The 26,216-nt window shown below is 45.7% G+C and overlaps 1 protein-coding gene across 3 annotated transcripts; it reads right to left on the bottom strand.

Moving 5' to 3' along the window:
* Positions 1-11,651: 11,651 nt before the first annotated feature.
* mrpl28 (mitochondrial ribosomal protein L28) lies at positions 11,652-23,892 on the bottom strand. 3 transcript variants are annotated; one of them, XM_043680820.1, is made up of 6 exons: positions 23,799-23,892; positions 21,662-21,963; positions 19,237-19,389; positions 17,801-17,935; positions 13,988-14,074; positions 11,652-11,995 (listed from the first exon to the last, which is right to left on the bottom strand). In XM_043680820.1, exons 2-6 carry the CDS (start codon positions 21,947-21,949, stop codon positions 11,897-11,899), a joined length of 762 nt encoding a protein of 253 aa, XP_043536755.1. In that variant the 5' UTR covers positions 21,950-21,963; positions 23,799-23,892; the 3' UTR covers positions 11,652-11,896. The 3 variants fall into 3 exon arrangements, with proteins under 3 accessions (XP_043536755.1, XP_043536754.1, XP_043536757.1); XM_043680819.1 differs by having other exon boundaries at positions 23,795-23,889; XM_043680822.1 differs by lacking the exon at positions 23,799-23,892 and adding an exon at positions 23,721-23,796.
* Positions 23,893-26,216: the final 2,324 nt, after the last annotated feature.

Genomic DNA, 26,216 nt, shown 5'->3' with positions numbered 1-26,216 from the left:
CCAGCCTTGGGTGACTGTCTGTGTGGAGTTTGCGCATTCTCTGCACGTGCGTGGGTTTCCTCCCACATTCCAAATATGTGCAAGTGTTACATCGTCCAGAGTTGTTAGGTGCATTAGTTAGAGGGGGGTGGGTTACTCTTTGGAGGGTTGCTGTGGACTCGTTGGGCCGAAGGGCATGTTTCCACACTGCAGGGAATCTAATCTAACAATTTAACCCCAGGGCATCAATGTGGACTTCACCAGTTTCCTCATTTCCCCTCCCCCCCCCCCCACCTTACCCCAGTTTCAACCTGCCAGCTCAGCATGACCTACCTACCAATTTTCCAGCACCACTCTAATCTTGACTCTGATCTCCAGCATCTGCAGTCCTCACTTTCGCCTTGCTGAATGGATCTCCCTAACTTCAAATCTAACGTTGACCTTGCTTTTGTGCAGCTCCTGTGCAGCCACAACCTTGTGTGCCTCACTCTGTTCTTAACACCTCTGTATAAACATCTACAGGTCCCTGAATGCTGTGTACTGCACACAAAACAGAACTTTTCACGGCACTCGGGTACAAATGACGACAATAAACCAAATCGAATCAAAACCACTTCAATCAATCATTCCTCTGTCCTCTAAATGTCAGTGAAGTCTGTCCAATATTTCCTCACAAGAGCCCCTCGAAGATGTGTCTAAGACCACAAATGTTAAGTTTGAGGCAGGGAGGAAGTGGCTTAGAGGAGATCTGAGAAAATCTTTTTTCATCAGAGGGTGGGAAAACATGGAACGTGCTGCCTGAGAGGGTGGTGGAGGTGGGTATGCTTGCAACATTGAAGATGCATCTGGATGAGCACTTAAAATGCCAAAGCATAGCAGGCTATGGACCAAGTGCAGGGAAATGGGATTAGTGTAGTTTGGTTGGCATAGATGTGGTGGGCCGAAGGGCCTGTTTTGATGTTGTACGACTTTATGATTAACACAACCCATTCATACCACTTATCAATCTAGTAAACTCCTCCTCTGAATTGCCTCCCATGCATTTATATTCTTTATTACATAACTGTACACTGTATTCTCAACAAGGCTCTGTGTAAATGACACATCCTTACTTTCCTGCTCAATTCCGTTTGTAATAAAGGAAACTGTCCCATTATACACGCACACAAACTGCTGGAAAAGCTCAGCATGTCTGGCAGCATCCGTGAAGAGAAATCAGAATTTATTTTTCAGGTCCAGTCACCCTTCTGCAGAAGAAAACGTTAACTTTGATTTCTCTTCACAGATTCTGGCAGATCTGCTGAGCTTTTCCAGCACCTTCTGTTTTTGTTTCTGATTGACAGCATCCTCAGTTCTTTTGGTTTTTAGACGCCTCAACAGCTTTCTTAATTTATCCATCTACCTGCAGAAACATGTAAAAGCCCCTTACATCTCTGTTCCTGTACACAGTTTTAAACTGTATGATTTAATTTTTATTGACTCTCCACATTCTTTGTGGGCGGCACGGTGGTTAGCACTGCTGCCTCACAGCGCCAGAGACCCGGGTTCAGTTCCCGCCTCAGGCGACTGACTGTGTGGAGTTTGCACATTCTCCCTGTGTCTGTGTGGGTTTCCTCTGGGTGCTCAGGTTTTCTCCCACAGTCCAAAGATGTGCAGGTCAGGTGAATTGGCTATGCCAAATTGCCCGTAGTGTTCGGTAAAGGGGTAAATGTATGGGTGGGTTGCGCTTCGGCGGGTCGGTGTGGACTTGTTGGGCCGAAGGGCCTGTTTCCACACTGTAAGTCATCTAATCTAATCTAATATTCCATCTGCCTCCTTGATTACGTACGTACTAGTATCTAAAAACATACCAACATACTAATTTCTTGTGGCTCATGGTCTAGAACACCAGATCCCTCTGCACCTTGGAATCCCAGGATCATTCTCCATTTATGTAATACTCGAGTAAATCAACAGCATAGTGACCAATGCAATTTGCTGTAAATCTGAAATCAGAATACACAGGGAATGCTCAGCAGGTCGGCTGCCTCTGTGGAGAGAGAAACAGAGGTAATATTTCAGATTGATGACCTGTCTTCAGTTCTTCAACCTGAAGCATGAACTCTGTTTCCCACTCCACAGGGAATGATTTTAACTGCTTCCCCAGTCAGCTTATCAGCTGTATTTTTAAGCAGAACTGTTCTGCATTTGCAACAGAACAGTAGCTGAAGTGTAACAGATGAAGATGTTTGAAAACGCCCTGTGGCATTGCAGATGGGAGTTTCACAGGATTTGATATTACACAAGATTAACATTATATCAGATCAAACACTCTGCTGTCAAAGGCCAGGCATCGGCCCATCTAAAACTTGAATGTCAAATTCACGCTAAGTAAACACTGGATCAGCTTGTGCAAAGGCAAAGAAGCTGCAGATACCGTGACTCTGTCGCAAAGAGTTGCGAGTCTGTGAAACGCTTACCCTGTAAGTATGGTGGAAACGGGACCAGTGAATAATTTTTTTATGTGGAGTGTTGGACTTGGGTGGGTAAAGTCAGAAGTCACACGACGCCAGGTTATAGTCCAACAGATTTATTTGAAATCACAAGCTTTCAGAGCGCTGCTCCTTCGTCAGGTGAAGTGGCAAAGAAGCAGCACTCCGAAAGCTTGTGACTTCAAATAAACCTGTTGGACTATAATCTGATGTCATGTGACTTGACAATAAATTTGGAGACAGAGGTGGATAGATTCTTGACTGACAAGGGAGTCAACAGTTATTGGTGATCAGTGGAACTATGGAGTGAAAGTTTCAGTAAGATCACAGCTAATCTGATTGTATGTCAAAGCAGGCTAAAGGGGCTGAATGGCCCTTCATTACTATGCTTGTTCTTGCAACTTTTATTGTTAGAACAATTAACTGTTTGGATTATTCACACAAAAATGAATCCGTAGTAGATATTTTCTGATTTGTTTTCAAATTATCATTGCATATCATGAACCACAATTTAGACATTCGTTGAATCTTGCAAGTAAGATTGCCTGGCAGTGCAAGCTCGAAGGGCTGAATGGCCTACTCCTGCACCTATTGTCTATTGTCTAAGTATCACAGCAGGAGGCTATTTTGCCTGTCCTACCTCTGCTGGTTCTTTGGGAAATCTTTCCAATTAGTGCCACGCCCCTTCTCCATCACCCTGCAACATTTTCCTCAAGTATTATCCCTTATCTTTTTGAAAATTACTGTTTTTTCCCACTGCCCTGTATCACCACAACTGGATTAAGAAATACAAGATTATAACAATATAGGAATTAGAAGCAGCAGGAGACCAATCAGCCCCTCGAGCATGCTGTACCATTCAATATGACCATGGCTGTTCTTCTGTCTCAACCTCACCTTGCCACCCATTTCTCAAATCCCCGATTCCCTTAAATATCAATAAATCCATCAATCCCAGTCTCAAAAGTGTTCAAATAATGGTGCGCTCACTATCCTCGAAGGTAGGGAATTCTAAAGATTCACAACCCTTTGTGTGAAGCCATTGCTCATCTCAGTCTAAACCATTAGCCCCTTACTTTGAGCCTGTGCTCCTGTGTTCTACCTTCCCCAGATAGGGAGCAACAACCTCTCAGCATCTATCCTGATCAGCTCTTAACACAATGTACCCGCAGTACATGGACGGCAGTGGTTCAAGTAGGCAGATCACCACCACCTTCTCAAGGGGCAACTAGGGATATGCAGTAAATGTTGGCCCAGCCAGCGACACACATGAATGAAGAAAAACTCTTGTATGCATCAAATGCAATCACTCTCATTCTTCTAAGCTCTAGCGAATATAGATACAATTTACTCAGCTTCTTATTATAGGGCTGGAGCATAGATGGTCGAGAGGCGACTTTATAGAAGTTTTTAAACAAATGAGGGGTATAGATAGAGTTAATGGCAGTTGTCTTTTCCCCAGGATAGGGGCTTCCAAGACTAGGGGGCACACTTTTAAGGTGAGAGGAGAGAAATTTAACAAAGACATGAGGGGCAATTTTTTTTTTACACAGAGGGTGGTTCACATGTGGAATGATCTTGATTTGACTTGATTTATTGTTACATGCACCTAAATCATATGTGAAGCTTTGTTTGCAAGCAGTACAGGCAGATCATAGTAATCAAGGGTGATCATAGGGTGACAAATAGAACTTGGACAGAGTTTAAAAATCACACGACACCAGGTCATAGCCCAACAGGTTCAATTGGAAGCACATTAGCTTTCGGAGAGCTGCTCCTTCATCAGGTGGTTGTGGAGGATACAATTGTAAGGCACAGAATTTATAGCACTTTTGCTATAAAAAGCTAGTGTGCTTCCAATTAAACCTGTTGGACTATAACCTGGTGTTGTGTGATTTTTAATTTTGTACACCCCAGTCCAACACCAGCATCTCCAAATCAAACTTGGACAGAGTGAGACATACAGGTTACTTAACCGCACAAGACCTGTGCAAAGCACGATCAACAATAACAACATTATTTGAAGTTAGTGTGTCCATTCATCAGTCTAATAATGGTAGGGAAGAAGCTGTTCTTGAACCTGTTGGTACACGTGTTCATGCTTCTGTATCTTCCTGAGCATAAGGGTACAATTACATTGTCTAAAAGACACTTGGATAAGTACATGAAGAGGAAAAGGTTGGAGGGATATGGGCCAGGAGCAGGCAGGGGGACTAGTCTGGTTTGGAATTATATTTGGCACGGACTGATTAGACCGAAGGGTCTGTTTCTGAGCTGAATGACTATGACAAAACCACATTAGAGGCCAATCTAGTGAATATTCACTGTACTGTCTCCGATGTATATGCATCCTTCCTTAATGGTGGAGATGAAAAGTACACATGGTATATGCTCTCCTGATCTTGACTCTGGTTCATTTTCCGATCAGCTAAATCCTGGTGAGTGACCCTTCTGTGGATGGAAACACTTACACCTTATTTGCTGTATCGAGTGTCACATTTCCCTACTCAGGTCTGTCTCTTTTTACTGCAATCACCTGTCTCAGCTAAAATGCCTTCCATCCTCTCTTGCATGATTTATAAAGGACAGATCAGATTCCTGTTGAGAGCTCATGAAGAAGAGAAAACGCTGACGTCGTGATTGAGTCACTGGATTAGGGAGCCATAGGCTAATGCTCTGGGAATGATTCTGGGTAATCCAAGATGGAGGAGGGGAACAATTTCTGGCTGTAACAGCTTCTCCTTTTTTGAGGTTGTTTTGTGTGTTGGGAGGTGATTTCCTCGAATTCCAGGAGCAGCAATTAACGTTTTATATGCTGTTGCATTGTTTTGGAAAAAAAAAGTCAGAACAACAGCACTTTTAAAAGGGAGAATAGATAAAGGAAGCACATGGTGAGGTCAGTGCAGGAGAGAGAGAGAGAGAGGGAGAGAGAGAGACACAGAGACAGAGAGAGACACAGAGACAGAGAGAGAAACCCACATTGCTAACTGACAGAGCAGTGAACCTGCACAGTTATTGTTTGAATTCATGTATCGCTGGACATCGGAGTGCATCTGGGAAAATTATGGAATAAGCTGCCAGAGGTGTTGGAGGCTGGTACAATTGCAATTAAAAGGCATCTGGATAGGTATATGAATAGGAGGGGTATGGAGAGATATGGACCAGGTGCTGGCATGTGGGACTACATTGGATTGGGATATCTGGTCGGCATGGACGAGTTGGATCGAAGGATCTGTTTCCATGCTGTACATCTCTATGACTCTATGAATGTGGGTTCAAACCACATGCCACAACATCTTGTGGAATTCAACTCATAACATTTGGAATTGAAAGCAGATGATGATTGAGTATTGTTAAAATCCCATCTGATTCACTAATGCTCTTTGAGGAATAAAATCTGCTCAATGGCTTTTGCACCTCTTTCCCCTGTAAATTGTTGTTTCCTGTATATGGCTGTTCATGTTAACTTTTTGTTTGTAATTTGCACTGGTTAATAAAATAAAAAAAGGAGGAAAAAAAATCTGCCGGTCTAACCTACATGTGACTCCAGATGCACAGCAATGACTCTGAAATGGCCCCAGCAAGCCACATAGTTCAAGGGGAAGCAAATGCTGGCCTTGCTAGTGACGCTCCTGTCCCAAGGAATCAATGAAATACAAAACAGCAAATTCTATTATCACTTACAGCCTCCTTCCTTTAGAAATCTAAAATTCAATGCAACTTTCCTTGCGATATAGTGCTCACTTTATTGCAAATTCCTCCTCCAAGTTGTATTCCCCTAGCACCTTTCACAACCTCAAGACCTTCCCAAAGCACTTCACAATCACTGAGGTGCCTTCGTGAAATGACCTGATACAACCAGTGGGGGTGGCACAGTGCTGTCTCAGCACCAGGGACCTGCGCTCAAATTCCACCCTTCGGTGATTATGCAAACACCACACAGATTCTCCCAGTGTGTGTGTGGGCTTCCCACAGTCCAAAGACGTGCAAGTTAGGTGGATTGGCTATGCTAAATTGTCCATGGTGTCCAGGGATGTACAAGTTAGGTGGATTAGCTAGGAAATGTGGGGTTATGGGGTGGTTCTGGGTGGGATGCCCTTCGCAGGGTTGGCGTAGACTTGATGAGCCAAATGGTCTGCTTCCACACTTTAGGGAATCTAGGAGCATTGCCAATTTGTGCCCAGCAAATCTCACAAGCAGCAACCCAATGATATATTGTCTTAAATGACTGCGATGTAAACACTGGTCCCGACTTAAAGGAGACCTCTTGCTCAAAATAGCAGACACACACCATCTACAAACCAGACACTGCCTCACTTTAATGTCTCATCCAAAAGATGGAACCCACGACAGTACACCACTGAGGGAGTGTTGTACTAAGAACGTAATACTTGGAATAGATTTTTCTGGTGTGTGACTTGAACCCAAAGCCTTTGAAGTCAGAGCTTAAAGTGCTAGCACTCAGGTTGCAACTGATATATATTTGACTTCCATAGGGGTGCAGGGTCCAGGATTTCTTTCGAAAATCCCTAGAGTGGAAGCAGACCATTTGACCCATCAAGTCTACACCAACCCTCTGAACAGCATTCCACCCAGGCTAACCAGTTACTGTAACCCCACATTTCCCATGGCTTATTCACCCAGCCTACACATCCCTCGACATGATGGGCAATATAGCATGGCCAAATCAGCTGACCTGCACATCTTTGGAAGGAAACTGGAGCAAACCCACACAGACACGGGGAGAACGTGCAAACTCCACGCGGACAGTCACCCGAGGCTGGAACTGAACTCGAGGCCCTAGCCACCCCAACTCTCTTCCAACACATTGCCCGCAACCACCATGATGCTTCTTTATCCTCTCATGAGATGTGGACATCACTGGCAAGGCCAGCATTTGATGCCCTCAAACTAAGTGGCAGTTATGAGTCAACTACATTGTTGTGGGCCTGGAGTCCATGGAGGACAGACCAGGCAAGGATCTCCTTATTCAGATGGGTTTTGATGCAATTTGATGACAGTTCACATGATCACCCATCACTGAGACTAGCTTTCGTGATTTATTAATTGAATCTAAACTGCATCCAATGCCACAGTGGGATTTGAACCCAGAGCTTTAAGCTTGAGCCTCTGGATTGATAGTCAGCTCGAGTTGGCACTAACTGATGGTTATACAGTAAAGGCTGATTGGTTGACAAATAGACTCTGATTGTTTTCTCCAATGCCTCAGCTTAAGGGAAGCCACTGGTGCCCCAAGTTCCTGAGTAATTCAAAACCGATCCAAGGCTTGAACATTATTCCTACTGTCTGCAAAGAATAGATCCCTCTGTAAAAATGTATCAACTAAAAAGATAAACCAGCAATATTACAGCTTCAATTATCTTAAATTGGCTGGGAAGTAGGGCACATCTGATAGAATGTCAACTGCAACAAATTGATGTGAAGTGCAGTGCTTTGTTTTACATTTGTTCACTGGCTAAGCCAGCATTTATTCCCCATCCCGTAACTGCCTTCAAGCAGGTGGTGGTGAGCTGCCTTCACAAACGGTTGAAATTCTTAAGAGTGGATGCACATCCACAACATTGCGAGTACTGCACAGCCACAACACTGTTGGGAATGATAGCTATGTACTCTCAGTAACTATTTTCTGCACAGTATGCTCTAACAAATCATAATAAGATGCTTGGTGAGTGGTCTTTGGGTGCTTCTGATTGTTCATTCAGAAACTTCAGTGCAGTGTGATCCATGTAAATAGGTTCAACTTAGTGTCACATCCAGAAGGCAGCTGCTCCTACAGTGTGGCACCCCCTCAGCACCAAGATGGAACATCAGCTGAAACTGAACTGAATTCCAGATACTGAGCGCGAAACCACAACCATCTAGAGTCATAGAGATGTACAGCATGGAAACAGACCCTTCGGTCCATGCCGACCAGATATCCCAACCCAGTCTAGTCCCACCTGCCAGCACCCGGTCCATACCCCACCAAACCCTTCCTATTCACATACCCAGATATATTCAGATGCCTTTTAAATGTTGCAATTGTACCAGCCTCCACCACTTCCTCTGACAGCTCATTCCATACACATACCACCCTCTGTGTGAAAAAGTTGCCCCGTAGGTTTCTTTAATATCTTTCCCCTCTCATCCTAAACCTATGCCCTCTAGTTCTGGACTCCTTGACCCCAGGGAAAAGACTTTGCCTATTTACCCTATTCATGCCCCTCTTAGAGGTGACAACGCTGTCCCTCAATTCAAGTTGGTGCCCGATTAGCAGTTGCATGTAGGGTAAGGTTCCTTTGTACTGTTTTTTCACAGTTTGGAGCAGGCCAGATGGCCCACCACTTCTCCAAACAGAATCCCACCCAAACCTATCCTACTACCCTATTCCTGTAACCCAGCATTTCCCAAGGCCAATCACCCAAGCTGCACATCCCTGAACACTATGGTGCAACTTAGCTTAGATTCCCTACAGTGTGCAAACAGGTCATTTGGCCCAAGTCCACACCAACTCTCCGAAGAGTAACAACCTAGATCCATTCCCCTCCATTTACTCTGACTAAATGCACCTAACACTATGGGCAATTTAGCATGGCCAATTCACTTGACCTGCACATCTTTGGATTGTGGGGGGAAACTGGAGAACCCCGAGGAAACCCACACAGATACAGGGAGAATGAGCATATTCCACACAGACCGTCGCCTGAGGCTGGAATTGAACCCAGGTCCCTGGTGTGGTGAGCCAGCAGTGCTAACCACTGAGCCACTGTGCCACCCTAATTTTGCACAGCCAATCCACCTAACCTGCACATCCTTGGACTGCTGGAGGAAACCCACACAGACATGGGGACAAACTCCACACAGACAATTGCCCAAGGCTGGGATTGTACATAGATCTCTGGCACTGTGAGGCCAGAGCCACCATGCCACCCAAGTTACCCCCAAGCCTGTACAGGATGCCTGAGTCCCATCCCATAGTCGACATATGGCCTACTCCAGAATGGAGAACATGCAAGGTACAATGCATAGTAAGGGTTAAAAATCAGCAGCTGTGCACCAAGAAAGCACAGAGCTCTCTGTGAGGGAGCACAGCAGACAGGGAATCAAGTGGGACTGTAGTTTCTCACGGATCGATTGAGGAAGCATTTTTGCCATTTGACATACTGTCCTTCCTCTTTGCATGAAATACAGGAACATCACCAACCTTTCCACATCAGACCGTTGAGATTTTTACTTGACCTCTGCAACCTGGGTTAATTCAGTTAGTGATTTCAGAGGGGGAGGGGGAGGGGCAGCGACAGACTGTGTCCAGTTCTGAATACTACACTTTGGAAAGGATATCAGGACCTTAGAGATGGTGCAGAACAGGTTCATGAGAATGACTCTGGAGAATGAGAGACTTTAGCTACGTTGGGAAGTTGGAGCTGTTATGAAAATGGAGAGGATATTTGATAGAGGTATTCAAAACCATGAGCGGTCTGGGCAGACTGGATAAAGAGAAACTGTTCCCGTTGGTACAAGGATTGGGAATGAGAGAAAACAGATATAGAGAATAGCAAAAGTAGCGAAGTTGACATGAGGAAATAATTTTTATGCACCAAGTGGTTAAGATCTGGAATGTGCTGCCTGAGGAGCTTGGAGGAGGCAGGTTCAACTGTGGCTTTCAAAAGAAAACTAGATCGTTATCAGAAATGACAAAAATTTATAGGGCAATGGGAATAGGTAGGGGAGGAGGACTAAGCTTGCTGGCAGAGAGCTAGCATGAACAGGACAGGCCAAATGGCCTTGTTCTGTGCTACATTTCTCCAATTCACATGTTGCAGGGTCAACATTAGCTGGTGTGATTCCTGACTCAAGAGGCAAAGCCAACGTTGTGGGGTTATGGGTTCAAACCCCATCAAGGCAGATGGCGAAATTTGAATTTTAAAAGGAAGTGCAATAGAAGGTTAGCCTGATGGCAGCTGCATTAGCACGGTTATTTGTCAGAAAACCCACCTGGTTCATTAATGTCCTTTAGGGAAAGAAAGCCACCATTCTTAGTCTGATCTACATGCGACTTCAGTCTCAGCAACGTGGTTGACCTTTTTCTCTCATATTTGGAAGTGATATCATTGGATCCCTACAGCGTGGCCGGTCGACCCAACAAGTCCACACCGACCCTCCGAACAGGAACCCATCCAGACCCATTCCCCCTACCTTATATTTACTCTTAACTAATGCACCTAACCTACACACTATGGGAAATATAGCACAGCCAATCCACCCTAACTTGCACATCTTTGGATTCTGGGAGGAAACCGACACAGACACGGGGAGAATGTGCAAACTCCACACAGGCATTCGCCCAAGGCTGGAGTCAAACCCGGGTCCCTGGCACTGTGAGGCAGTAGTGCTAACCATAGAGCCACTTTGCTGCCTCAAAAAATTCAAAACGGAACCAAATAACCCGTGGCAATTTCCAGCTATTTACCACTATCCATGTTTCCAACTGTTCAGTTTATGTGCAGTAAATACTAGCTCTTTACTCTTTAAATTTGTCTCTAATATCCAGAAGTTCTCTAACACACAACTGAATGATACATTTTACTGCCCACCCCCCACCCCACCCCAAATCACCCATGGTATTTTTCATCCATTAACCACCACCAGTGAAACAACTGTGTCTTTCGATTCATTAATTTATATACAAAGTCCATTAAGGGTAATGCAGACCAAAGGGCGAGGAAGAGGCGATGAAGGGAGCTAAATCAAAATGGACTTGGAAGGGTTTGACTCTCAATTACCGGCGAGAGAGTTAGGGATGGGCAAAAACTGTCAGCCCAGCTAGTAACACCTACTTCCCATGAGCAAATAAAATTAAAACTTACAGAATTGCAGCCAACAATAAATGACAGCAGGGTGGGGGAAACACAATACGGTTTACCTGCTGAGGAAGAGTCACATGACCCAAAACGTTAACACTGATTTCTCTCCACAGATGGTGCCTAATCTGCTGAGCTTTTCCAGAAATTTCTGTTTCTGACTTACAATGTCTGCAGGTCTTTCAGTTTTTATTTAACTTTTGGTGCAGTTGGACAAAGGGCCCTGGCTCCAGGTTGTAACCCTAGCGTACATAAAATTAAATGATTTGAACCCTCTAGGTATTTAGAAGGGATTCCCGTGATTGTTTTCTTGACGGAATGAGAAACACCAACACGTGAAAACATTCCTCGTCTGATTGTTAATTAGCAATCACATTTCACAAAGTGGTTTGACCACCACCTTACTGTACAAAAGAAAAGTCTGCATTTTAATTTGGACTTCAAGTCACAAGTTCAGTCACTTTAACCTCTGAGGTTTCTTGTCAACACTGGCAGAGAGGTCAGCTGACAACAGCATCACCAAAACACATCTTTCATTGGTTAAATAACCTGCGGCTCTGATGATCTTAAAGGGGCCACGCTCTGTTACGATTTCTTGCCTATGACCACTGGCTCCGACAATTTCTGCATTCTCAGTTCATGGGCCAGTTCCTCAGCATAAACTTTAAACAGCGGCACAGGATCCTGAAATACAAATTTGAGAAATATAGGTTAAGGTTGCCTGGCATGAAGGTCATTGCCTGAGATTCCGGTCACTTAGCGGACAACAGTTCTTTTTCCATCAGGAAGTTGCAGACAGCTGAACATTCAAGCCGCTATCAGCTTTTCTTCATTCATTCCTCCCTGGGGTGTGGAGGTCACTGGTGAGATCATGTTTTGTTGCCCATTCCTAACTGCCTTTGAGAAGGTGGTGGTGAAGTTGGGTTGCTGCAGTCCATGTGGCGTAGGGAAACCCACAGTGCTTTTAGGGTGGATGCTCAAGACTTTTGGCTCAGGGATAGTGGAAGGACAGCTGTATATTGACTGAACCTTAAGCGGACGAGCAATAGAAATACTGTGGCTACAAAATCAGGTCAGATGCTTGGAGCCCTTCAGTGAGTAACTCACCTCCTGACTCCCCAAAGCCTGTCCACCAAGTGTGATGGAAAACTCCCCACTCGGGATTCTCGACACCATCCAGGACAAAGCATCCTGTTTGATTGATATCTCATCCACTCCCTCCACCACTGATGCTCAGTTGCAGCAGTATATACTCTCCACAAGATTCACTGCAGCAACTCACCAAAGCTTCCAAACCCATGGCCATTTCCATCACAAAGGACAAGGGCAGCAGACAGATGGGAACACCAACCCCTGCGAGAAACCATGCAAACTACTCAGCCATCCAGTTTTGGAAAAATATCACCATTCTTTCAGTGTCGCCGCGTCAAAATCCTGGAATTCTTCCTGTGGCTATTGTGCGTCTACCTACATCAAAAGGGCTACAACTCACCATCACCTTCTCAAGGGCAACTATGGATAGGAAATGAATGCTGACCAAGTCAGTATCACCCACACTCCATGAGTGAATTAGAACAAAGAGTCAGGATGGTGTACCTTGGAGGGGAACTGGCATTGCTGCCCTTGTTTTTCTGGCCCATTCAGGCACTGGGTTTGGAAGGGACTGACGAAGGAGCCTGAGCAAACTGCTGCAGTGCACCACGTAGATGGTACACATCAATACCGGTGTATCAGTTGTGGGGGGGGTCAATGCTTAAGGCGGCGAACAGGGAGTCCACCTGCTTTCTCCTGGGTGGCATGCTTTTATATAAAATAACCATGTTCCCTTTTCGTAGACTGATGCAGCATAAGAGGATGCCATTCTGCCCAACGTACCTCTGCCAACCCTATGAAATAGCCATTAAATTATAGTAAAATTGGTGCTTTTTTTAAACATTGTAGCTTTTTAATTGAATCTAATACAAAACAATTGCCATCTTGTTTATTGATCCATAAGTTATTTCCAATATTCATTGAAATTCAGTTTCTTACAATTGTTAATCAGATTTGTCTTTCAACAAAGTGCCTTTGCCAAAGTAACTTTAAATTAGAGAGAATATTATATCTTAACCCAGAAAAATCACTTATCAAAAAGTAAAATTGGTGTTATCCAGCACTGGGATTGGAATGCGCTGGTAAATCAAAAAAATGCCAGTTAATTCATTGCAGTTCTCGGGTAACAGTGGGAACTTAATGAAAACCTGCCTTGCTGTAAACTATAACCTGCAGACACTAGGGGCCTCCCCTCCTTTGATTTTTATCACCTTGACTACAGAGGGAAAAGAACTTCAACCTTCAATCTGACGAAGAGTCAGCTAGACTCGAAATGTTAGCTTGCTCTCTCTCTCTCTCTCCATGGATGCTGCCTGACTTGCTGTGATTTCCAGCAATATTTATTTTCAGTACAGTCAGATGTTGCTATTTTATATAGTACAGTGATGGCTGGGAGAGGGGGATATCAGAGGTTACAGTCAGTAGGGTACCAGATAACCGAGCTTTATTGTAGATCCCACTCACCCACTCTAGCTCCACAGCCCACTTTAAATACAAGGACAACCATCAGCCTAAGATTTTAAAAGAGGCGGGGCTGTGGTTGACACGGGGTTTAAAGATTGAGGTGGGAATTTTAATTCTTACCTTCTTCTCCAGCTGCATTTGTTTCTGCACAGCTTCCTCAAGACTCAGACCGACCCACTCCGCCTCCTCTTCAGGAATTACGAACACCTGCAACACACAAGGAATTACACAGGAATAGGAGTAGGCCATTCAGCCCCTCCAGCTTGCTCCACCATTCAATGAGGGCCTGGCTGGTCTGTGGCCATGTATCTGCTTTTAGTCCATACCCTTTAATATATCTGCTTAACCAAACATTACCTCAGATTTAAAATTAACAAAAGTTCTAGCTTCAACTGCCACTTGTAGAAGAGAATTCCAAAATTCTATCACCCGGAACAGCCTGGCCCAATTTTTAGAATATGACCCCTAGTTCTAGCGGTTGACATGGTGGCTCAGTGGTTAGCATGGCTGCCTCACAGTGCCAGGGGACCCGGGTTCGATTCCACCTTCGGGTAACTGTCTGTGTGGAGTTTGTACATTCTCCCTGTGTCTGTGAGGGTTTCCTCCCACAGTCCCAAGATATGCAAGTTAGTTGGATTGACCCATAGTATGCAGGCTTAGGTGGGTTAACTATGGTAAATATAGGGTTACAGGGATAGAGTGGGATGCCCTTCAGAGGGTCAGGGCAGAATTGATGAGCTGAATGACCTCTATCTGCACTGTAGGGATTCTATGATTCCAGAATCTTCAAACACTGGAAATAGTTTATCTTTATTTATCCTGTTTTCCTGTTAATATCTTGAAGACTGCAATCAGATCACTAATTAAACTTTTAAATTCTACAGAAAACAGGCCAAATTTCTCTTCATAACGTAACCCCTAAAGTCCAGGTATTATTCTTGTAAACCTACATCTTACTTCTTTCAAGGCCAATACATCCTTCCCAAGTTGTGCAGCCGACCTGCTCACAGCTCCTCAGCAAGGTCTAACCAGTTTTGTATAACTGCAGCAATACTTCCACATCCTTATATCTGATATAAAGGCTGCTTTTCTATTAGTTTTCTCAATTATTTTATGCACCTGCTTGTAGCATTTCAAATTTAATTCTTAGTATAATCTCGAAGAACAGTATAGCACGGAAGACAATTTGGCCTCGAGTGCGTGTGCCAGCTCCTTGAAACAGCCAGCACTAGCCCTACACCCCCTGATATCTTTAATATCAAGAAATCTGTCATAGAATAAAAGTACAGACAAGGATCTTAGGTGCATCAAGTGTGCACCGACACTCTAAATCTACACTCATCCCACTTCCAGCACTTGGCTCATAGCCTTGACGTTGCAAGTGCTCATCCAGGCACTTTTTAATGATTGAGGCTACCACCTCAACTAACCATCCCAGGCAGTGCATTCCAGACTCCCACCACCCTTTGTGTAATCCTCGACCTTTCCAGACTAGCTCAATACTCTTTCACACCTCAATCTCAGCCTCACTTCATAGAGGCGGCACGGTGGCACAGTGGTTAGCACTGCTGCCTCACAGCGCCAGAGACCCAGGTTCAATACCCGCCTCAGGCGACTGACTGTGTGGAGTTTGCACGTTCTCCCCATGTCTGCGTGGGTTTCCTCCGGGTGCTCCGGTTTCCTCCCACATGGGTGGGTTGCGCTTCGGCGGGGCGGTGTGGACTTGTTGGCCCGAAGGGCCTGTTTCCACACTGTAAGTAATCTAATCTAATCTAATCTAATCTAATAAAAAATAAACTGCACCATCACAGGCAATGCCCTGATGAATCTCCTCTGCACCCTCTCCAGTGCAATCACATCCTTCCTATAGTGTGGTGACCAGAATGTCACACAATATTCCAGCCAAGGCCTAACCAGAGTCCTGTACAGCTCCAACTGACTTCCCTGATCTTACAATACCCTCCCACCAGAGAAAATCACCTGCATTTACTCTGTAAGAAATTTCTAAGTTTCAATGAACTTCTTATAAATTCTACAGAACACAAGCCTGGTCTCTGCAACCTTTTCTCATTGGACAGTGCCATCATCCGAGGATGAACACTGGTGTCACTCTGTCTAACCCATCTTTATTTTAACTCACTCATAAGATTGGGGGTGTCACTGGCTGGAAAGATCGTTCCTTAGCTAAGGGACCAATACTCCAGGTTCCTCCAATTAGGGCCAGCCCCGATTCCCAATGAAGGGCTTATGCTCGAAACAATGACTCTCCTGCTCCTCGGATGCTGCCTCACTGACTGTGCTTTTCCAACACCACACTCCAATTCTGACCTCCAGCATCTGCAGTCCTCACTTTCTCCCAACTCCTTCCCCACTGGTCTATATACTTCTCTTTGCCAAATCCCTTTCGAAAGTTGCTCTTGAATATGCTTCCACTGGCCTCTCTTACAGCACATCGTATATCACTATAACGCTAAGTAAAATAAGAATTCTCAGCTGCCTTTTGTTCTTTTGCTGCTTATCGTAAATCTGTGTGACCCCGCTACAACTAGAAATAGTTATTTGCTCTGCCTATACCCTCATCATTTTGAACTCTGTGTTTAAATCCCCTCCAGTGGCTCAGCTTTGATCTCGGTTTTCGGTGGAACAAGCATGATAGGACCAGGAGACCATTTAGCTTATGGTCAAATGTCACTCATCCTTGAACTCCTGCCTCCAAACATCTCAGCATTGAGAACAACCCCAGCCTGTCTAACCTCACCATGGGACAGGGTACCCGAACTATGCAACAAACTCAAAGCAACCCTTTATTTGAAACTAGGTGAGGGGCAAAAGGGTGCAGATAAAACCTGGAGATATAAGTGGCACAGTGGTAGCGTCCTTACCTCTGGGCCAGAGGCTCAATTGCAAGACCCATCTGAACCCAGGTGTATTATGACGTGTCTGTGCAGGTTGATAAAATACATCTATATGTACACAAATCATTGGAGGTGGCAGTACAAGTTGAGAAATGATTACTAAGGCATTGAAGATTCTGGGTTTTAAAAATCTAGGCGTGGAGTCCATTAGTGAGGAAGTCAAAGTGAACATTTATGTGAGATTGACTGGCCTCAGCTGGAACACTGGGCACCATACTTTCGGACGGGTGTGAAGGCACAAGGGAACATGCAGAGAGGATTCAGGCTAAGGAACGTTTAAACTCTAGATATGAGGATATATTCGAGAGGCTGCAACAGAGGAATAGATTGACAGGAAATTTCATGGAGGTGTGCCAAAACCATGATGGGCCAGGACACAGTCGAGGGGGAGAAGTTGTTCCTGTTGTGGGAAGCATCATGAAACTAGAGGGCATTGATTGAAAGCAGCAAAGGAGACACTGAGGAAAAATACTTTTTTTTTTAAAGTAATCAGTAGTTTGGGTCTGAAATACAACGCTGGACATTTTGCAACTCAGAAAGGAGGGAGTGGGGAAAGTGGGACTACTGTCATAGAGGGTCAGCAAGATGAAGGAGGAGGCCATTTGGCCCACTGTATGTTGCAACCTTGATTCTACATCAAGGGAGGATGGGGATATGGTGGCCTTGTGGTAATAATCCAGAGGCTAGACTAATGGACAAGGGGTTCAAATCCCACCAAGGCAGCTGACAGAATTTAAACTTAATTCATAAATCTGATAACGATCATTAATTGTGATTAAAATAAACCCAATCCTGGTTCACTAATACCCTTCAGGGAAGGACATCTGCTGTCCTTAACTTTCATGTGACTCCAGACCAACGGCAATGTGGCTGACTCTTGAATGCCCTCTGAAATGGACAAGTCAATCAGTGCAAGGGTCAGTCAGTGATGGGCTTGTCCCAAATGCTGGTCTTGCCCAGCGATACCCACATCCCATGCAAAATACAATGCCCCTGTATTCCAAACCCTACACCATACCTTGTATTTGTTATAGATGCGTTCCCGTTTCTCTGCATCATCAGGGTATAGCTCCATGTCCTTGCGAGCGAGTCTCAGGAGCATTGCCCTTTTTAGATCCATCCCCAGCTTTGAATTCAGGTCGACCTTGGGCGTCTGGAAAAGGATTTGTACCAAATTAAAACAAATAGACCGTTGGTCCTCCGTGAGGTCAATTTCCCAGAATAGAGTCAGAATCAACCAGCATGGAAACAGGCCCTTTGGCCCAACCCCGGCCATGCCGACCAGGCTTCCCAAACTAAACTAGCCCCATTTGCCCGTGGCCCACATCCCTCTAAACCTTTTCTATCCACCTACCTGTCCAAATGTCTTTTAAATGTTGTTACCGCACCCGCCTCTACTGTTTCCTCTGGCAGCTCATTCCATTTACACACCACCCTCTGTGCGAACGCCAAGGAATAGACAAATGATTGAAAATTTAATGAACTCATCCTCACAACATCTGATCTCTGAACTTCACGACAAAATGCAGATTGCATTTCTAGTCTGTAAATTAAAGCAACATCCACTGTGTAATGTACTTCAATTAACTGTATATTGAGAGGATTATAATGGTACAATTGTCCCTAACAATGTTACAAATTATGACCATTGATTTTATTTACATCGTCATCACAATTTAGCACATGCCATACATCGAGTGAGCGTTAGTAACAGAATGCCAGTTCTGTCTGAAAGTAAAAACACAGTCAACAGTAAAACACAGACTTTCCAGTCGCTTGTCTTTTCAATTCATCATAGAATCCCAACAGTGTGGGAACAGGCCATTTGGCCCAACTGGTGCACAGCAACCTGTGAACGGCGTTCCACCCAGGTTTACCCCTTTACCCTATATTACTCATGACTAATCCAACTAGCCGGCACACTATGGGCAATTTAATATAACCAATCCACTTAACCTGCACTGTGGGAGGAAACCTGAGCACCAGGAGGAAACCCACGTAGACACGGGGAGAATGTGCAAACTCCACACAGACAGTCACCCGAGGGTGGAATCGAACCCAGAGGCTGTGAGGCAGCAGTGCTAACCACTGAGCTGACAAGCCGCCATCTTGCTCTCACACCTTCATTTCTATCTTTGATTTGCTGTCGTGTCCCAGTGAAACACTACGCAAGCTCGAGGAACAGCACCTCATCTTCCAATCAGCTACTTTACTGCCTTCTGGGCTCAGAGTTGAGTCCAACAACTTGCTCCATTTTGATATTGCCTTGTCCTCCCCTCTGCAGGGTTAGTACCTTGTTTTCCCTTTCAGTCAGAGCTGACCTTCATTCTGCTATTAACGCTTACTGTGGAGACAATTTTGGATTCTCCATGAGGTGAAGGGGAGAATAGGCACCTGACCAACAATGAGCAAAACACTCCCTGGTTTAAATCAATCAATCAGCGAGGCCCTTACCTTCAAGATATAGAAATCAAAACCGTAACAAGCGTCCACTAGGTCTAGAGTCCGCATGGTCACCTGGATGGTGAAGGTTTTATCCAGGATTTCACTGTAAAGCTCTCGCATAAACAACTGCGGCTTCCACGTTTTCCTCAAGCGTGTGGACAGCTGTAGAGAGGAAAAACAACAGTCAGAGAGAGGAGGTTGTGACAGACTCGAGCTGTGATGGGCTAGCCTTCAAACTGTGGAGTACCCCACCTCTGGTGCTTGGAGCATCCCTGATGTTAGTGGGACAGCACAGTGGCTCAGCGGTTAGCATGGCTTCCTCACAGCGCCAGGGACCCAAGTTCGATTCCAGCCTCAGGTGAACATGTGGAGTTTGCACATTCTTTCTGTGTCTGCGTGGGTTTCCTCTGGGTGCTCCGGTTTCCTCCCACAATCCAAAGATATGCAGGTTAGGGTGGATTGGCCATGCTAAATTGTCCCATAGTGTCCAGGGATGTGTAGGTTAGTGCATCAGTCAGGGGAAATGTAGAGTTATAGGGTAAGGGAATAGGTCTGGGTGGGGTACTCTTCGGAGGGTCAGTGTGGACTTGTTGGGCCAAATGGCCTAGTTTCACACTGTAGTGAATCTATGAGTATCGTTTCACAGTCAGTGGCTGCGCCATCAGCAGCTTGTCCCGAGCTCAGCTGCTTGCCCTGCCTTCCGACCTTGAAGCGATCCCCCCTGAGTGTTGTTCGGTGAAAATTTGAGGCAAATTCACCCAAGGAGATGCACATTGACCAACGGTCGATCTAAGGAACGTCTTAAAGGTGGAAAGGTCTAGGGAAGGGAATTCCAGAGCTCGGGGTCAAGGCAGCTGAAGTATGGCAGCTGAGTGCAGCAATTTAAATCAGGCAGGAGTAAGGGGCCAGTACATACGTAGATTAGTGAAAGTAGCAGGATATATTGGCACAACAAATAGCAAAGCTTGTAGGATTTTGAAACTTCATGAACAAAAGTAGATTTGAACACACAAACACAGGAATTTGGTCAATGCCCATTCTTCTCATTCCTGCTCCACCATTCCATAAGCTCACGGCTACTCTGATTAAGCAGTGTTTCCACCTATCCCTTGTATAACCTTTTTCCCCTTGTTTATCAAGAACTTATCGACCTCTTCCTTGAAAATATTCAAAGACTCTGTTTCCGCTGCCTTTTGATGAGAATCCCAAGGGTCCTCAGTCAGAGGAATTTCACCTCACCTCTGTCTTAAATGCGTGACTCCTTATTTTCAAACAGTGGCCCTTAATTCTAGATTCTCCCTCAAACGGAAACATCCTCGCCCTACCCACCTCACCAATTTGTAGGTCTCAAAAGGTCGAAAGCAGGAAGTTGTACTGAACCTGTATACACCTCTGATTAAGCCCAATTAAGGCATTGTGCTCCCACACTTTAGGAAGGATATAGTGGTCCCTGAAAGGGTGCAGAGGAGATTTACCAGAATGGTTCCAGGGATGAGGAATTTTAGCTAGAAAATTAGGCTGGAGAAGCTGGGGTTTTTCTGCTTGAAACAAAGAGGAGATCTCAGTGATGTATACAGGATGATGACAGGTTTAGAAATGGTGGACAGGGAAACGGTGTGTGCAGGAGTTAAGGACCAGGGAGACATAAATTTAAGGTTTTAAAGAGATATAAAGGATGGGGGGGGGGAAAGAAGAGGTGAGGAAGAAGTCTTTTAGACAATAAGTAGTAATGAACTGGAACTTGTTGCCTGTGAGGAGGGTGGAAGAGGAGTCGAAGAACAATTTCACTTCAGGGAAATCAACTTTCAGGGCGACAGGAAGGAATGAGACTGAACAGATTAGTGAGGGCCAACATGACCTCAATGGGTTGAATGGACCCCTTCTGTGATCTAATGACTCAATGAATTGGAAGCGTGCAGAGGTCACCATGGAGGCTGCTCAGAGGTTTCAGGGAGAATGGAGCTACTTGAACAGAAGGCAAGGGTGGCACAGTGGTTAGCACTGCTGCCTCACAGCACCAGAGACCCTGGTTCGATTCCGCCTTCGGGGGACTGTCTGTGTGCAGTTTGCACATTCTCCCTGCGTTGGCGTGGGTTTCCTCCGGGTGCTCCGGTTTCCTCCCACAGTCCAAAGATGTGCTGGTTAAGTGGATCGTCTGTACTAAATTACCCTGTAGTGTGCAGGCTAGGTGGGATAGTCATGTAAAATGCATGGTTATAGGGATAGGATGGGACGCTCTGGGAGTGACAGTGTAGACCCGATGGGCTGAATGGCCTGCTTCCATACTGCAGAGATTCTACGTGAGCGTTAAATTTAAAAGGAGGGACCACCCAGGTGGACACAGGCCTTTTGCTGGATGTGGCACTCTGAAGGATTTTAAAATGGGAGGGAGAAGAACGCAGAAGGTGGTCATCTTTTGGGTGTTACTCCATACCTTGTCGTTATTGGCGTATCTGAATCCTTGTATGTAGCCTTCTCCGCCCCACAGCCCTTTCTGAGACTCCGGAGGGTAGTAGATGGGAATTGGCACATCTTGCACACGTTCCGGTTGCCCGGTATGCGGGTTCCTCTTGTATTTAACCCCGTGGGGCTTAAAGTGAACTGGTGTGGGCTCCTGCTTCTCTTCGAGGGAGCGGAGATAATGGGCTGGCAACCGTGAGTAGATCCCCTGCTTTAGTCGCAGTAAGTGCCAGATCTTGGGGGAGTACTTGTGGAGGGGCATGACCCCAGTCTGACCTAAAGGGGATGGGTCAGTCCAGAGGAAAAAAAGCAGGTTAATATACATTCCTGATGAAGGGCTCCGGCCCGAAACGTTGATTTTTCTGCTCCTCGGATACTGCCTGACCAGCTGTGCTTTTCCAGCAACACACTCTCAACTCCGATCTCCAGCATCTGCAGACCTCACTGTCTCCTAGGTTAGAATACACAGCAACTCCTGTCCACCCCAGTGGTAACAGTGCCACTTCTGAGCCAAGCCAATGCAGGTGCAAGTCACATTCCAGGATCACCATCCCTCATGCATTGGTGCTGCACTGAGCAATCGTGCCAAGCTTTTGTGGGATACAAACATAAAGTAGGAGCAAGGGCTCTTGTGCTACTGTCCCCATCTCTAAGCGAGCAGGCTTGGTTTCAAGTCCCACCTGCTTCAAGAAAGGTGACTGTACTGAAAACGGTAACCCTTATTTTCACTCCACAGATACTGCCAGGCCTGCTTAGTTTCTCCAGCAATTTCTGATTTTGTTTCTTTCTTTCCAAGTGTAGAAAAAAAATGTAAACGCCATCGCCAGCCAGAAAGGGTCAGTGGAACAGGACCAATGGGGCAGCTCTTTTGACGAGCCAGCGAAGAGTAAAGAGGCTGAGTGGCTCGCTCCTGTCTCTACACTGCAAGAAAAAAAAACACATAAGGGGCTAACAAAAGCATTACATTGCTGAAAAGTCTCAGCAGGTCTGGTAGCATCTGGAGAGAGAGAGAGAGAGAGAGAGAGAGAGAGAGAGAGAGAGAGAGAGAGAGAAAGTTAACGTTTCATAAGATAAGAGGAGCAGAAATTAGGCCATTCAGCCCATCATTTTTGCTCTGCCGCTCAATCATGTTTCTCAACCTCATTCTCCCACCTCCTCCCCGTAACCCTTAATACTTAAGAATCTAATCTATCTCTGTTTTAAATATACTCAATGACCTGGCCTCCACAGCTTTCTGTAGAAATGAATTCTACAGATTCACCACTCACTGGCTGAAGATGTTTCTCCTCATCTCCGTTCTAAGAGGTCATCCCTTAAGTCTAAGGCTGTGCTCTCAGGTCCTAGTCTCTCCAGCCAATGGAAACATCTTCCCAACATCCACTCTGTCCAGGCCGTTCAGTATTCTCTAAGTTTCAATTAGATTTCCCCCTCGTCCTTCTACACTCCAGTGAGTATAGACCCAGAGTCCTCAAATGTTCCTCCTATGTTTCAGATCCAGTGACCCTTCTTCAGGACACAAGCGGCTGGTCTCCCACCTCCACCTCCGCTCAGAATCCCACACAGCCCCCTTAGACATTCCCCTCCAGCCTCTGCCTTTTCAAAGGGATAGGGTCCCCCAGGCCAGTACCACAGGAGGTGGTGGTCTATTCGACTGCAGTAGGTATCACAGACTCTGCTCTTGTACACTCTCCTCCATTTTCCTCTTTTTGCACCTACCCCCCCCATCCCCCATCCCATGGGTGACCAGCTCAGGGGGAGGGGGGGAGGTAGATACTGACAGGCTATTCGACTGCAGAAGGCATCGCACACTCAGCTCTTTTACCCTCCCCTCTCCATGCCTTGGGGTGGGACTTCCCAGAAAAAGGATGGAGAAGTATTTGGGGGAAGGGAAGGTGTTGGGGGGGGGTGAGAGACTGGGTCTTGTGGAGGAGGCAGGGGGCCCTAGATCCTTTAATAACCTCCATTTCCCCCCAAATCCAGAGAACTGCCCACCAACCCCCCCCAAAATAAAACCCAACCCCAGAGGTGACCACCTCGGAGGGGGAGGAAAGGTACATTGAAGCCCAACAGCGGCGAAAGGACGCCCTTCCCTCAGCCCTTCACTCACTCACTCAAGCCTCAGGCTTCGCTGCGCCCACGTAGGCCCACACAGGAAGTCCCGCCTCCCATTGGGCACCACCTTCCGCACGATCCACAAGCTGATTGGACACAACGGCTGTCCATCACGACCGGTGTTTTTTTTTTCCCCCCCTTCAGCTGATTGGACAACTTGGCCGCCGATCGTCTCCCGCGTCCCAACGTTTGATTGGATGGAACGGCTGACAATCACGACCGACGCCCTGCCCCCGCGCCCCAAGGGGCAGGCACTGTCTCTGAATCGTCCTCCAGGCGAAAAGTAAGGGAACGTCCCCAAATCACGGCAGCCACCAAAAAGCGCAAAACAAAATGAGGAGGCAGAAGATTTTCCCTGCCATCAGGGAAAATCCTTCTCAGGATTTGCTACATATTTATTTACTTCCATCATTAGAAACTCAGAAAGTTATTTGATAGAAAGTAATTCAGAACGACCTGATGGAAGTTTACAAAACTACAAGAGGCAATGGATGGGCTGGATAGTCGGAGTCCTTTTCTCAAGGTGGTAATGTCACATATAGAACAAAGGACCAAACAGCACAGGGACAGGCCCTTCAAGCCTTTGCCAACACATTTCGCCCTTCCATCCGAAAATTGTTTTCACTTACAAGATCCGTATCCCTCTAGAGGAAAGAGGTTGAAGGTGAGAGGGTAAATGTACAAAGGAGGTATGTGAGGAAAATATTTCACGCAGAGCGTGGTGGGTGCCTGGAACGTGCTGTCAGGAGAGGTGATAGAAGCAGATACCATAGCAACGTTCAAGTCACATTTAGATGGACACCTGAACAGGCAAGGAATAAAGGGATACAGACCATGTGCAGGCAGATGGGATTAGTTTAGAATGGCATCATGGTCAGTATAGATATGATGAGCCAAAGGGCCTGTCCCGGTGCTGTATTGTTTGATGTTCTATGTAATGTGCAAATTATTTTAGAGTGATGTGCAAAAAGAAGCAAGCGTGAGGTGAGGAAAGATGCTTTCACGCGATGAGTGGTTAGGATATGGGCGGGGTGGAGGCAGGTCCAATCAAGGCATCCAAGAGAGCATTTGGGGATCCACTAGGATACGGGGAAAAAGCAGGAGCTTGGAACTAGGTAACGATGCTCCTTTGGAGAGCCAGCACAGTCACGATGGGCCAAATGCTCTTCAGAGGGTCCATGCGGACTTGATGGGCTGAATGGCCTACTTCTACACTGTAGGGACTCTAGGAGAGAGCAACAACACATTTTAGGGATGATATTAACAGAATAAAATAATTGATGAGGAGTCGGGTACAGTATCTGGGAGAGATTGCTACCATAGGCAGGAAGATTCATCTAGACTTGAAACGTTAGCTTTCTCTCTCTCCATGACCTGCTGTGATCTCCAGCATTTGTTATTTTCAGTACAGAGTCTAGTGTCTGCAGTAATCTGCTCTTACAAGAGCCAGAGGACACTGACTTTGATTGTTTGGCAAATAGAAGGCAACATGAGGTCCAGTGTTTTCATGCAATGAATGGTTAGGGTCTGGAAATTACTGCCTCAGTGTGTGATGGAGGCAGCTTCAACTGAGACCTTTCAAAAGGTCACTGGAGCAATATCCGAGGTGAAAGACTAATCAGAGAGGAAAGGGCGAGTGTATGTGGGGGCACGATGGTGGGGGGAGGTATGTATCGTTCGCTCTGGTGAAAGAAACAAAGATCAAGTTTGAAAATGAGGAATTGTGAGTGAGTTGGGAAACTGAGTGTGGGGGAGCTTCCCTAAATCAGAGCTCGCACCTGTGGTTCAGTGGGTAACCCACTCGTTTCTCAGTTAGGAGGTTGTGGGCTCAGGTCAAGAAACAAAATCTTACCTCAGGGCGTTCCGGGACAGTGTGAAGGGAGTGTTGAGGGAGGGTAAAGTCTTTCGTGTTTTTCCTTGGAAGTGAGGCTCTTTTGGACGTAAGGATCCTTGAAGGGGATGTGGAGCGCTCTCCTCTCAGGTTAATACCTTGGCCAATCTTCCTCCATTGGTCACCACCTCAAAAACAGATGGTGCGGTTGTTCACCATGTTGCTTTTTGTGGGATCTTGCTGTGTACAAATTGGCTGCCGCATTTACTGCATTGCAACAAGGACGAACCTTCAGAAAGCTCATCATTGGCTGTAAAGCATCTTGGGATGTCCCTGAGGCGCTACATGAATGTAAGTTCTTCCAAATTCATACAGCATTTTTTATGGTGTTGCACCACATACACACAATAATTTCCAATAATATAAACACACACACATACGCACACACATTGAATAATATAAACACACACTCATTCAATAATATAAATACACACACACACACACACACGTATTGAATAATATAAACACACATAAACTTGCACATTCAATAATATAAACACACACACTTCCAATAACATAAACACAC

The sequence above is a fragment of the Chiloscyllium plagiosum genome, chromosome 41 (assembly GCF_004010195.1).
Source record: "Chiloscyllium plagiosum isolate BGI_BamShark_2017 chromosome 41, ASM401019v2, whole genome shotgun sequence".
NCBI classification, from domain to species: domain Eukaryota; kingdom Metazoa; phylum Chordata; class Chondrichthyes; order Orectolobiformes; family Hemiscylliidae; genus Chiloscyllium; species Chiloscyllium plagiosum.
This window is presented reverse-complemented; position numbering and strand designations above follow the sequence as displayed.